The following is a 13,308-nucleotide window of genomic DNA, read 5'->3' as shown; positions in this document are numbered from 1 at the left end:
TAGTAACTATAAATAATTTTTTGTAATGTTCATCTTGTGTAACATGCACATTGTCCAGATTTTCACCACCAAGTGGGCATAAGTAGTGTAAAGAAATAAAGCCTATGGGCAAAACAATATGCTATTTATTAAAAGTGTTCATACTTCTAAAAATTTGGTATAATTACTATGAACAAATTAAATCTCTGAACAAAGTATATTTTTTGTAAAAATGTCACAGAAACAACATGAAAGTCATGAATTCCAAATTTTAATAACAAACAGAAATGCAACGCATAAAGATATTTACATGAACAGTTTAACACACAGCCATTATGAATTTTAAATAGTACTGTAATCTTTGCACTCAAAACTCCCCTTGCTTTAGGAAATTTGGCATATTCTGTACAATTGTGGCACTTGCTAGGCAGAGAAATCATAAAACAAGTGCAACTTGAAATATTTCTGAACATTAAACGTACAAAACTTTTCTCTTAAGTATATAATAAAATGAAGTCATTGAGCTAAACCATCTGACAGACTGTTTTGAACTTTGCAGGCCACTTGCATTCATTTAATACTGAGGGTTAGATCTGTGAAATGCACAAGGGCCTATAAAATAGGGGAATACTAGAGAAGTCACGATGACAATGGAATCACACAATTGCAGACAGCAGAATTCATAGTAACAGTAAAACCCTGGCCTGAATGAAAAGGCAAATATTCACAGGAGGGAAAGGCAGGTACTTGCCTACAGGAGTACAAGGACAAGGGTCGACAGACAATGGTACTAGTGTCACAATAGCTCAGCTGAACTGGGTTTACTCTGCAGATCACAGCATGAAGAAATGTTTCTCGTGGGCAAAATGCACATGTGAATACATTCCAGAGTCAGTGTGTGAATTATCTAAGCTTACTATGACCCAGATGATTGAGACAGACGAGGGACTGAGAAGATGCAAAACAGCTGCTACCATATAATAAAATGTGCTTATGACAGATGATCAAAATTGGTAGGACAGATTGCTTTAATATTTTGTGAAGTATTCATAATCATTTTGCTGCTTAGGGCTGGTACATGGTAAAACCATATACTAAAGTTCTACAGTGTTCTGGAAATGTCAGTTATACCACTGAAGAAGTGTATACACAACTGCATACCCAGAAGGGGCCAGGTTTTGAGCAGATACACAAATTATGATGCACATCTTCATCCATGCAAATCGTGGAGTACATCAAGTAGTAGCATTAAATTTTATGTAGGGATCAGTAAAGACTGTCTGAAAATTAATGGGCAATTCTGTCCTGATGGCCCCTCAAACCTGATGCTGTACTCAGCAGAACATTGTTATGCAGCAGTTAATACAGCAAGAATCATTTTACTACTGCCATCCTGCCTCCCCTTAATGTAATACTAATCACAGCAACATTAAGTAATGTAACAGTCTTTGCATGATGCTGACACTGAAATAACTGTTCCCACCAGTGGTAGCACATATTGCAACACATTTCCTTACTGTAATATTGTGCAAATAGTTCCTGCTCTGTATGTATGACAAAGGAATCATGAACCTTTTTAGTCACTCTTTGGTATGCACAACCTACAGGAAAACCTAGCTGTTTCCTGGTGCCTTCTGAGACAGACAAAGTCTGCATACATCTGGTGTGATAAGAACACAGTGACATTCTCTGTTGAAGGGTAGAATCATCTAGTCCTTTTTGTTGTTTGCATCAAAGCTTGAAACCCTTCAGTAGTGGTGCATAGATGTACTGCATTCTGGAGAATATGGATACTAGTACCAAACTAAGTTGTAGAATAGCTGGCAATGGTCACATTGATGGTATTGATACCTGAAGCAGGTGTCCTCCTCATCATCATCATCATCAGGGGATGTAGGGCAATGGGCAGAGCACAGACAACAGCATCCATTATATCTATGGAAGTGATACTGTCTAGCTCTGGTCACTAGTTGTACCTGCACAATAGAGAGTACATTCTAAACATGATCCTGTAGACAGGGGCAGCAATTCTCTTCTATGAATCACTGTTATTTCAGGATCATGCACAAACAGCAGGACACAATAAATATATATTACAGTGCACATTGTTCCATCTTGAATAACTTGGTTTATGGCTACATAATACCTTTGTTTCTATATTTGCAAAATATACATTGCCTATGAAAACCCAAGAGACATATATTCAATAGCATATCACCATCAGATTCTGTGTTACTGGGACACTTCTAGAATGATGTGGGGAATAATCAAATATCTAAAGTGATACAATTAGGACGACTATTTTGCCTGCTTTAAATTTCACTGACATTTTTTTTTACTTCTTTGCCAGGCGTGGACTTCCATGAAAACATCATGCTCAAACATTGGCATACCAATAATTGCATACGGTAATGGCATTTTGCGCAAAGGTCAATGAATCATTATATAGTCATGCCAACAGACCTGAAGCCTCACATTCTGAAGACTCAAGTAAAGGAAGGTGTTGAGCTGTCTATTAATAATCAGCATTTGGTCATGAGTTTCTTAGATGGCTGAAGTGGCTGTTACACAGTCTTCTGAAAAAAAGTATATTGAAAGCATCTTGGGAATGCCTTGCCATTGCTTTTGCATGGGATGATTCCAACTCCCATCTCTAGAACAGCTTCACTCATATATTTAGGGAGGTTAGGGTCATGGAATTTGAATGGACCCTGTTCAAAACCTTAACAGCTGAGTCACTAGCAATGGGTTTTGGGCAAATAAGTGGTTGGTGCTATCATGCAATCAATTGTTGGATATGTTAGTGGACATCAGAATCAAAGAAAGACATTCAATTAATGAAAGAGGTATTCCATGCAGTGGCAGCAGGGGGTTCTCCAGGATTTCAGAAACTGTGGTAGTTACAGTGAAGACCGTAGTGAAGGATTAGTTTGGTGAGGCTACAGAAAATTACATTTGGATTGCTTTAAAGAAGTTCTGGCAAGCTAACACATGATTTAGAAAAAGGTGATGGGCTACTGCCCAGTTTTAAGCAATGATGATAAAGTAATGACCTCCGCTAAGGGCCATGTCAAGAGAAACATTTTTAAGATCTCCTGATTCAAGTGGACATACTGTCCTGTGAACAGGCCATGCCAAAATCAAATGATGGGTTTGCATTAATTTCCATAAAAGGGATCACTGTGGTGAGTAAATGGTTCCACTGTGGCAAGGCTGCAAGGAGTGGTGGAGATCTCGCTAGAAATGCTGGATACCATTGGGAAATAATAGTTAACATACATTTTAAGTGTTGGTCATGAATATAAACAGTACTTTTGAACTAGAAACTGAGAGAGGGGTCTCCATTTCTAAAGATGAGTTGAAGAGGCTTTGTTATAGTTACAAACAGATCTTATTCTAGCACTCCATGGGAATGCATATGCCATCATGTTGAAAAGAAACATTTATCCAGTCAAGTCTCTGATTCAACAGGACCAGTACAAATTCCATCTTCATCATGAAACAGTGGATTAGCTTTTTGCCTTTACATAGGTACTGAAATAATCATATGAGAGTTTGCATAAATAATCATGTGGGAGTTTGCAAAAATAATCAAGTGAGAGTTTGCAGTGCAATTTAAATATCTACTGTGGACCAAAAGAAGACATATGACTGTGTATCCTGGAATGTCTTTTAGGAAATGCTACAACAATATGGAGTCCCAGGGCTACTGGACTGTTTCCCCATATTTGAGAACTGAGAGTTGTGTCCACATTCTCTGCATTAATTACATTCAAAGTGGGAAAAGAACTCTAAAGCTATGGCTTTTTCCTTGGCAGTCCCAGCCCTGTTTGTGACTTGATGACAGTATATTAAGGCATGTCAGGGCTAACCACTTGGAGGTTGTAAGGAGTGGCTCTAGGTGATGTGATCACACTGACTATGTTGCTGTTGTACTTTGCCCCGTATAAAAATGGGGAAAAGGTGATTGAAGATGATGATAATCATGATATCAAGGCACAATGAAGGTCTGAAGACTATTCAGTTTGGGAAAGTGAGGGCTGCAACTTTCTTGTATGCAAAGATCCCTGCAGACAGCACTTAAACTTGTGCACCAGTGATACAATAGAAATGACTTTGTCTTTGATATCAATAAATGCAGCATTACAGTATCTGTAAAAAAATGTATGCGCTATTAATGGGCAAAGTCTAAAAGATGACAAAATAATAAAAAACTCAGGAGTCCTTACCAATAACCTTTTAGTCGATATCCATACTACTGGTAGTTCTGTGCCAGAGAAATAACTGTCCCCATTTGCATAACTTTAAATGCACCAATTTTGCAATATTGTTACTTGCTCTGTAACCTGCACACCATCTAGTACAACCTGAGAAGGTATAAAGATTCCTCATGAAGAGGATCAAATGGCTGCAAGTGATTGGCTTATAGCCACAGAGTACAACAATTCACACTTTTGTAGCTTATCACCTCCTTAGAGGAGTCTATGCTTGAAAAACAAAGCATTAAAGAACCCCTTACTATTTGAAGCACTCTGCTTAAAATAACCCCTTTTGTCCTGATCATATGCCAAATTATGCAAAGAAAGAAATATCAATGCACAGCCAAGTATGTAGGTATTCACTTACTGTGCGCATGTTTCACAGCACCTCTGGGACATGATAATATCTTGTCAGTAAAAACAAAAAGTAGCACCTGGTTTGCAGCTATGGAATGATATATTATCATCAGCAGCAAGGCAATCAGTGATCATATAATCTGTATAAACCGATAGTATTAGCTGTGGTATGAGACATCACCTTTCTGTTCTGATTTCTACCCTCCCCGGCCCCCGTATGATGCTATTATACAGTAGCATGCCTTAATGCTTCAATAAATTGTGTTTAGGAATCCATGTGGTCTAAAGCAGCTGGCTTTTCCCACATCTGCTACTTACTATCTGGATACTACTGTGCGCCCTTGCTGGTATTTTCTTGTAAAACACATCTATATTACTTATCGACAGTTCAACAATGTTATTGAGTATTTCCTGACAACAGAAATGCTAACAAACTCCAAAATGATTCACCTTTTGTTTGTATAGAACTGGCATATGAAAAACATTTTTTCAACAAAGTAATTTGTTACAAACCTACAAGGCATCTACTGCAACAAAACACAAATCGAAGACTGGAAGTTGACATCACTCTTTGGTTTTTCAAGTGCAAATGCACATACTTAAACATCAGTAAACACCCCTCGGCCTCTACACTTTGTTAAATCTATGCACATGGAATTTTTTCTGATCAATTTTCCTATATAATTCCTTTCCAGTAATTTCTTTTGCCCATTGTTCTTCTCATACAATACTGTAAATGTAATTTGATCTGTGCCATACAAGAATCTATCAGAAAAAGCAGGGAACTGTTTAAGACTGGTAGATGTCTTAAATGCTGCCTTATATGTAGATGTCTTAAAAGCTGCTTTATACTCCTCAGTATATTTTAAAGTGGGTGGTAATCAGTCACAGATGTTCTAATTCTTTTTTCCAGGCTTGCTGCATTGAATTTTGTATCCCACCTTATAAGCTGGCACATTGACTCGCACCTGATTGAGCCTAGGAATAAAAAAGGACAAATAGTTATAGATAGCCATACAGTAAGGAACTAAACCAAAGTCTGTACACCTAATAATCCAGTATAAAGTAGCTTAAGCCTAGATGGCTTACAACAGCTTATTTTTTTTTAAAAAAAGTTTATCTTTGTATTCATGCATTCTGTTTTACTTCTTTCATTTGTTTTGTAGATGAACAAATTTTTCTCAAATTTAAAATGTAGTCATTGAGGAAAAACTGAACAGCAGCACTACGAAGCAGTTAAACACCTCTAAAACAGCATGAGCGTCCTTGAACACCTACTCGTAGGATTTCTTCTTAGGAGATGTTAACCCAATTAACATCTGGAGCTCTGTACAAGCAAGACATGTAAAGGAAAAAAGCAGTTGTTTGTTTATTTACTTGTATTTGTTTTCCCGGGTAGACCACTGATCTGCATGGTCCATTTTCAGATTCAGCCCGGCAGTGGTGTCTTGCTCAGAGACTTGCGTGGAATCAAACAGTTAGGCAATGGAGGCTGAAGGAATTAAACCCTACACTACTAGACCACAGTAAACAACTCATTAACAGCTCCGTAACTCATTCAAGCCTATAGCGCCTTTTTGTATACTTCCAGTTAACACCAAAAGCTCCTTATAGCAGCCAGACTTCTTGGGTCTGACTTCTTTAAAGGGAGAGTGTCAAAGATGCAGCCTCCAGAACACTTTATAATTTTTTTTCGACCGATGTATACTTTAAGAGGAGTAAAGTGCATCTGTGTCTCTCTTTCTGCACCTTTTCCAGTAGTTTTGTTCTAATTTTGTTTTTTTAGCTGCAGGAGCATCCCGCTCTCAGTCTGGCTAGGTAGTAACGCCCTTCGTGTGACGTCAGCATACACACCCCCCTTCCCATCCTCAGCTCTTTAAATCTACTGCTTCCTGACCTTTCCCAGCATTATTTTCCTTCCCTTGGGAAAACAAACACAGCCCTGCATCGGTTCCACCGATCAGCAGTCTTGCTTACTGTAAAGCTTGTACAACCGAGTTATGTACAGTTTGGTGTTTGGTTTGCATCCTTAGTGTGAAGAATTAAGTGCTTGGGGAAATTCAGGTGCACTTGAGCTGGCACCTCAATGTAATAGGGTTAATGAAGCGACCAGTTCAAATATGCTGCCTTCTGTTTTACTGATCCGTTAGTTTAAAAAGAATACGTAGGAACGTCAAAACCTTCCATTTTCAAAGTGTGGACCACTGGCTGCCATAATGTGTTTAACTAGCAAATTCAACGCGAAAGCTCACAACGTACTTAAAATGATACGTTACATTTATAATCTTATTTACTATGAACATTTTGTTTAAAAATCATACAAAAATGATGTACGTTCCTCGTAATCGGGTATGATTGACAGGTGTGTTTCAAAGGCTTAATGCACCTGTAGCAGGGGGTAGATGAAACCTGTTTTATTATGTCTGTTTACTGTTTTGATCTTGTTGGCAATTTTTTTTTTTTTACATGAATAAATTAGCTTTTTCATTTAAGTATTAAAGGTTAGGTTTGCAGTCCGTTTTAACTGATAATTAATTTAAATTACAAATGCTCAAACGTTTTGGCTCATTACACACAGAGATTTATGGCATACTGTATTTTATATCCTATCCAATAGCTAGTTCTGTGTAGTCGATCAGGTATGTTTTTTCTACAGAACACTACTTTGTTAGTGCCAACGAGGATATTGGCAAAATGGGGTACTGGTCTTTGTGGATCTCATTAAGGGTACAGGTTTCTCATGCTGGTTTTGGAATTGTCAAAGATGACTTCAATAACTCAAGCAAAGCAGCTGAGTCAGGTTGGTTTGGAGTTGTGTAGTGCACGTTTTTAAAGTAATGCCATTTTAAGAGACTTGGTTCCAGTCTCTGCGAGGTGTTTTTGAGCTTGTCCTGTCATGATGTGATGTGAAACCAGAAGTGGTATGGTCAAAATGTTATGATTGGTGGGGGGATGCAAAGTTGTTTTTTTAACAATCTGCACGTGCTTTTTGTTTGAGGTTACAGGAGTTATAAAAAAGGTCATGTTTCTGGTCAAAAAATCTGGTGTAGCAGAAATTTCTTATAATGTGTGCATATTTATCTATAAAGAGGCATGCGTGTGCATTTTTAACTTCATTATCTACATCTCACTGTTAGAATTGTGATGTCCATAATACTGGCATTTTTTGCTGGGGATAGTTGCAGAATTTCCTGTTTGCTGTAGTGCAAGTGTACACAATTGTGTGTTTTGGGTTTCATGATCAGAATCTTGGGGCTGTTTTGGGTCAGCCTTCTATTTTGGGTCAGCCTTCTATGCATAATCTCTGCGAACTGAAGGATATGGTATTGATTACTATAATTTGGTGCAGGAATACTGTGCTGCTTGCAGGTGCGATTGCTTGGTTAGCATTGCTGCCTCACAGCAAGAGGTTCTCCGGTTCGATCCTCGGCTGGGGGTGCCTTCTGTGCAGAGTCTGCATGTCCACCATGTGGTCACGTGGGTTTCTTCCCACATCCCAAAGACATGCTGTAGGTTGGACACACTAAATTGGCCATAGGCATGAGTGCGTGCGTGTGCCTTCTGTGGAAGGTTGGTCGCTGGGCTGGCAACTAGACACTGTGAAACTCCACTGCTAATCATGAGCGGACAGTGATCCGCTGTGGCGACCCCTAACCGGGGAAAAAGCCGAAAGAAGAAGACTGGACATTGTTTGTTAGCAAAAACTGCACATTGCTTGAGCAACATTAAAATACTTCTGTAGATTCTTCTTATTGTGCCTTGTTTAATGTGAAGTAAATTTAATTCATGTATGTAATACCACCTGCAGTAGTTCAACTTTAATGTTCTTAGACTTTGTGCAGGATGTTTGGTTTGTTGGGTATTGTGGTGATTAACTCTCTGCTTCAGCACTCCTGTATACCAAAGAGTCACACTAGGCCTTATAAATGTATTACCCAGTCAAAACATGGCATTTTAAATATTCTAGCTGGTATTTTGTTCAGCAAGGCTGCATATACAAGACCTTGTGGTGCTGGGGTAAGGAGTCTTTTTGTATAGACCTAAGAATGGGGAGTGTTTTTTTATTGCAGTAAACACACACACTGTTCAGACCTGTTTGCTACATTAGAAATTGTAGGTGAAAACATTGGTGGAATTGCAGCATTCTTGACTATAGGTTCATGGGTAGGTACTAGGCTATCTGGCATTTATAAGCCTAGCTGGAATGTGTTGGCCTTTGCCACCCCCTTAGATTAGTTCCCTGTGCCTCTGTCCGGCAGACCCATTGAATTGATCTCTGGGGTAAACTTTGTTTCCCATCCACTCGTCAAGGTTCCTCTTGAAGAGGGTTAGCGAGGAGCTCGGCCTAATGTAGATTGGAATCTTGTTCCAGAATATGGGAAGTCTCTGGGACAGGAATCTATCCCTCCAGCACATCCTATTTATTGTTGTGAGGTTTAGATCCCTAGAGCGTGTGGCTCGAGGGGATATGGTTTTCTTAGGTGGAGCATGTCCATCAATTCTGGGTAGGACATGGCCTTGTATGTCAGGCAGAGATCACCTCTGAGTAGGCGGTATGCAACCGAGTACAGCTAGAGTCTCTTCAGTCGAGCTGTATAGGGCATCTGCTTGAGGCCAGTGATCCTCTTGGTGAGGTACTTCTGTGGTCGTTTCCAGTTGTTGCAGGTGTCTTGAAAGGTACATCCCAAATGTGGATTTGTACTCTATGATGGATCTGATGAGTGATGCATAGAGGGGCCCAATGACCTCTTTCGATCTGGATGCAAACCCTTTTGTGATTAGGTGGGTCACATAGAAGAATTTTCTAACCACTTTTACAATGTGATTATCAAAGGAGAGGTTACTATCTACTTGGGTCTCCAGAACCCTTATTACGTCTTCTGTATTTAGGGGGCTACCACCTATGTGGTACTTTGTGGGTACTTTGTTTTTTCCAAAGGGGATGACTATGCACTTTTGGCATTTAGCTTGAGTCCATGGTTTTGACACCAGGTATCTGTCTCAGTGAGACCCTTTTGGAGGATGTCTGTGTCAGCCGTAGAGTCAATTATAGCCCCTAGTTTGCAGTCGTCTGCAAACTTGGTCAGCCATAGTCCTCCTGTGCTTGCCTGTACCTATATGCCAAACAGGAGGCGTCCCAGGACTGAAACCTGGGGAACGCCACTTCTAACCAGTTTAGAGTCGGACCTAGCTCCTGCAACACTTACCATCTGGGTTCTGTCCCTGAGCCAGTTGGCAACCCATCTCGTGATGTAGGGGTTTATGTTCAGGCTGGTGAGCATGTCTATAATACCTGAATGGGGAATGGTGTCGAAGGCCTTTGCAAGGTCTAGGTAGGCCGTGTGGATCACCTTTCCCTCATCTATAGCCTTGGTAACTGTCTCAAAGAAGTCCACCAGGTTTAGGAGGCATGATCTGCCCGTAACAAAGCTGAACTGGGTAGGGTCTAGTGTTTGGAGGTTTCCAATGTCTCTCTTAATGAGATCCATGATGATGCGCTCCATAGCTTTGCAGACCAAGCTAGTCAGGCTTATAGGGCGATAGTTCCCTGGTTTGCTCAAAATTGGTTAATGGATATCTTGAACTTTCATCCTTCTATGACATTGGTGATGCACTGTGGGAAGAGCTACAAAGATGCAAACATTATGTGCAATTGTTTGTTTTTCAGAAGAACATTTTTTTTTTATTAATTGCTGTATAATGTATGACTTAAGTGGAATGGGTTAATGGTGGTGTAAAGAAATGTTTCTTCAGAGTGGTGGGTGGTATATGCCTGGAACTTGTGTAAAGTAGTAGGACAAGCAAGAATAGATTTGTAATTGGTTAATGAGCTTGCAGTCCAGGTGACCATTAAGGAGCCTAGTTGACATTCCCAGTCATCTCCAAGGACTGTCTGGTTAAATGGCTTGCCGATGGATGTAACATATGCAAATGAAGGAATCCCACATTGTCTCAACTGTCAGAATACATTTGTAGTCCAAGAGACACGTTTGCAATAGAAGAAAAAAGCTAGAGTTCAGTGCAGACTTTCAGCAAGCAACAAAATAGGGAAATAAAGTTGCACCCCATTAACTAAAATCTTTGTAATACCTTGTCTGTTGTGACCTGAGAGATCTCAAATCACCCAAGTCATAAATATCGCCATTACATACCGAGAAAGTTGGTAGGGTGAGGAGTTTGCAGTACCAGGAATTGTCTGAAGGTTATGTAGTCTGAAACAGTAATGTCTGTCATTATTTTGTAACATCAGTCTTCATTTATATGTAACTAACTTGCCATAAAAACACACATTTACCTAAAATGGATGAAACTTCTAGTCAAACACCTAGACAACTTTCCAAAAAATGTACAGGTGAGAGGTATGCCCACACAAGGATATGATATCTCAGGTTAGAAAGATACCACACAAGCAGGAGATCCCCATTCAGTATAGCACCAGGTTGCTGGAATGTTTACATAGCCATGTCATTACTAAACTGGCTGTAGCCAAACCTCACAAATGACCTTGTTGGGCAAGAATGTACATAGTTGCCCTCATAATATTGGTCTATGCATCATACAACTAGTATTCATCTGGTAAAGCACTGTAATGATCTGAGGATGTCTGGCACTAGGTAATGACACAACACATTGCAGTGCCAGACTACAGAAAAGTCAGAAAACATCTACTAAACAAAACAAGTACCCTGAGGAAAGTCCTGTATGCTCCTGAGAGGTGTGGCTATAGCACACAGAACCCTTGACTGGAGTACACCTATCTCTGGAATGGAGCCCCATTGTAACTATAGAACGTCACATTGGGCATGCTCCTACACTTAGAGAACCATGGGACATGCTGGAACCCAATAGGAATATATGACTGTATTGTGTATATATGTCTGTGCATACAGACAGCTATGTACACCTCACCTGTCCCCACACTTGCACATCAGACAGGATTACCCTCAGCTAGCTGTAGATGGCCCATATGTGATATATCTGCATCTGTTGCATGAGATACACACACATACACACACACACACACACATATATATATATATATATATATATATATATATATATATATATATATATATAGGAAACAGATAACAACATATGTCAAGCATACACACACATAGATGTGGGGAAGTGAGAGCCAGATAGTGACAGAGAGAGAGACACACATACAGGATGACACAGACAGAGTGAGTCACACACATGGATACTCTGAATGGCATACAGTGATGTCCTGCTGTAGACAGTTGCATACCAGTTGTAAACAGTTGCACATGCCAGCATAAAAGGTGAGCCCCATTGTGTAACAGTACTGAGGTTGGTTTTATAATATCACATCACCTGCCTGTGTGTGTGTGTGTGTGTGTGTGTGTGTGTGTGTGTGTGTGTGTGTGTGTGTGTGTCCATAGGTCTAAGTAATATAAGACTTTTCTCACTCAGTACACTTCACATTGCCCTATTTCAGAAGATCTGCTGCTGTCATTCACCTTAGAAGTACCATTGGACACTGATCACCCCTATGAGCTCAGTACTGCATGTGATAACTAGGTAACACTATAGTACAAATAACTAGATAGGTAGGGGTTCTAATCTTGTTACTGGCAGCTGTGTGTGTGTGTGTGCAACCCTCAGATCCAGCAAATGTGTGTAAGTGTGCATGTTTGTAAGAAAAAATATTTTTATAAGTTTCCCACCCACTGCCTTACTTTATTAGTCCTGCTGATGTCATTTCCCCTTATCAGCACCTTTGGCCAGTTGTCAGCCTAGTAAGCTCTGTAGCATGTGTGATAACTGTGTAACACTATAGTACAAATAACTAGATAGACAGGAGTTCTACTCTCAGATCTGGCAAATGTGTGTGTAAGTGTGTATGTTTGTAGGAAGAAGTATTTTGATAAGAGTCCCACCCACTGCCCTACTTTATCAGTCATGCTGATGTCATTCCTCTTATAGGTTCATAGGTGTGTACTAGGTTAATGGTCCTGGAGCCTTTACAAGCCTAGCCCATATACGTACCACCTAATGTTAGTTCCCAGTGTTTCTATCAAATAGAGCCACTGGAGTTATCCCTGGGGTGAACATTATATTACACATCCAGTCATCAAGATTTCTCTGGAACAGGGTCAGCTAGGTACTCTGCTTGACATGTATCAGAAGTCTATTTCAGGGCATGTGCAGTCTCTGGGTGAGGAACCTTTCCCTCCAGCATGTTGTGCTGATTATGGTAATGAGGTTGAGGTCTTTGCAGTGAGTGGTGCGGAGAGATTGGGATGTTTTTAGATGTAGCATTTTTAAAAGCGCTGGGTCAGACATGGCATTGTAAGTCAAGCAGAGATCACCTCTAAGTAGGTGATATGAGATAATAGCTGGAGTTTTTTGAATTTGTCTATGTAGGACATGTGTTTAATGCCTAGGATCCTCTTTGTGAGGTCCTTCTGTGGCCTCTCCAGCAGTTTCATGTGTCTAGTGAGGTACATGCCAAATGGACCATTATACTTGATGAGTGGTCTAATGAGGGAGGAGTACACAGGGATGATGGCCACTTTCTTCCTGGATGCAAAAGCCTTGGTAATGAGATGTGCCACATAGAAAGACTACCTGACCCACAGTGGCAATATGGCTGCTGTCAACCTGTGTCCCCAGATCTCTTATAATGCCTACAGTGTTCAGTGGGCTTCCATTGATGTGGTACTTATTGAGAACTGAGTTTTTACCAAAG

The 13,308-nt window shown here is 40.1% G+C and overlaps 1 protein-coding gene across 2 annotated transcripts in view; it reads right to left on the bottom strand.

Annotated features, from left to right (window-relative positions):
* Positions 1 to 234: 234 nt before the first annotated feature.
* Positions 235 to 13,308, bottom strand: part of LOC122798485 (fibrillin-2-like) — a 1,115,712-nt gene continuing 1,102,638 nt past the window's right edge. For both annotated transcript variants that reach the window (XM_044067451.1, XM_044067452.1), the window contains one exon: positions 235 to 5,573. In XM_044067451.1, the coding sequence (XP_043923386.1) occupies positions 5,492 to 5,573 (82 nt within the window). In that variant the 3' untranslated portion in view covers positions 235 to 5,491. The remainder of the gene's footprint in view (positions 5,574 to 13,308) is intronic.

This window comes from Protopterus annectens, chromosome 3.part1, assembly GCF_019279795.1.
Source record: "Protopterus annectens isolate FY-2018-M chromosome 3.part1, PAN1.0, whole genome shotgun sequence".
NCBI classification, from domain to species: Eukaryota; Metazoa; Chordata; order Ceratodontiformes; family Protopteridae; genus Protopterus; species Protopterus annectens.
Note: the sequence above shows the minus strand (reverse complement) of the source record. Positions and strands in the feature narration are given on the sequence as shown.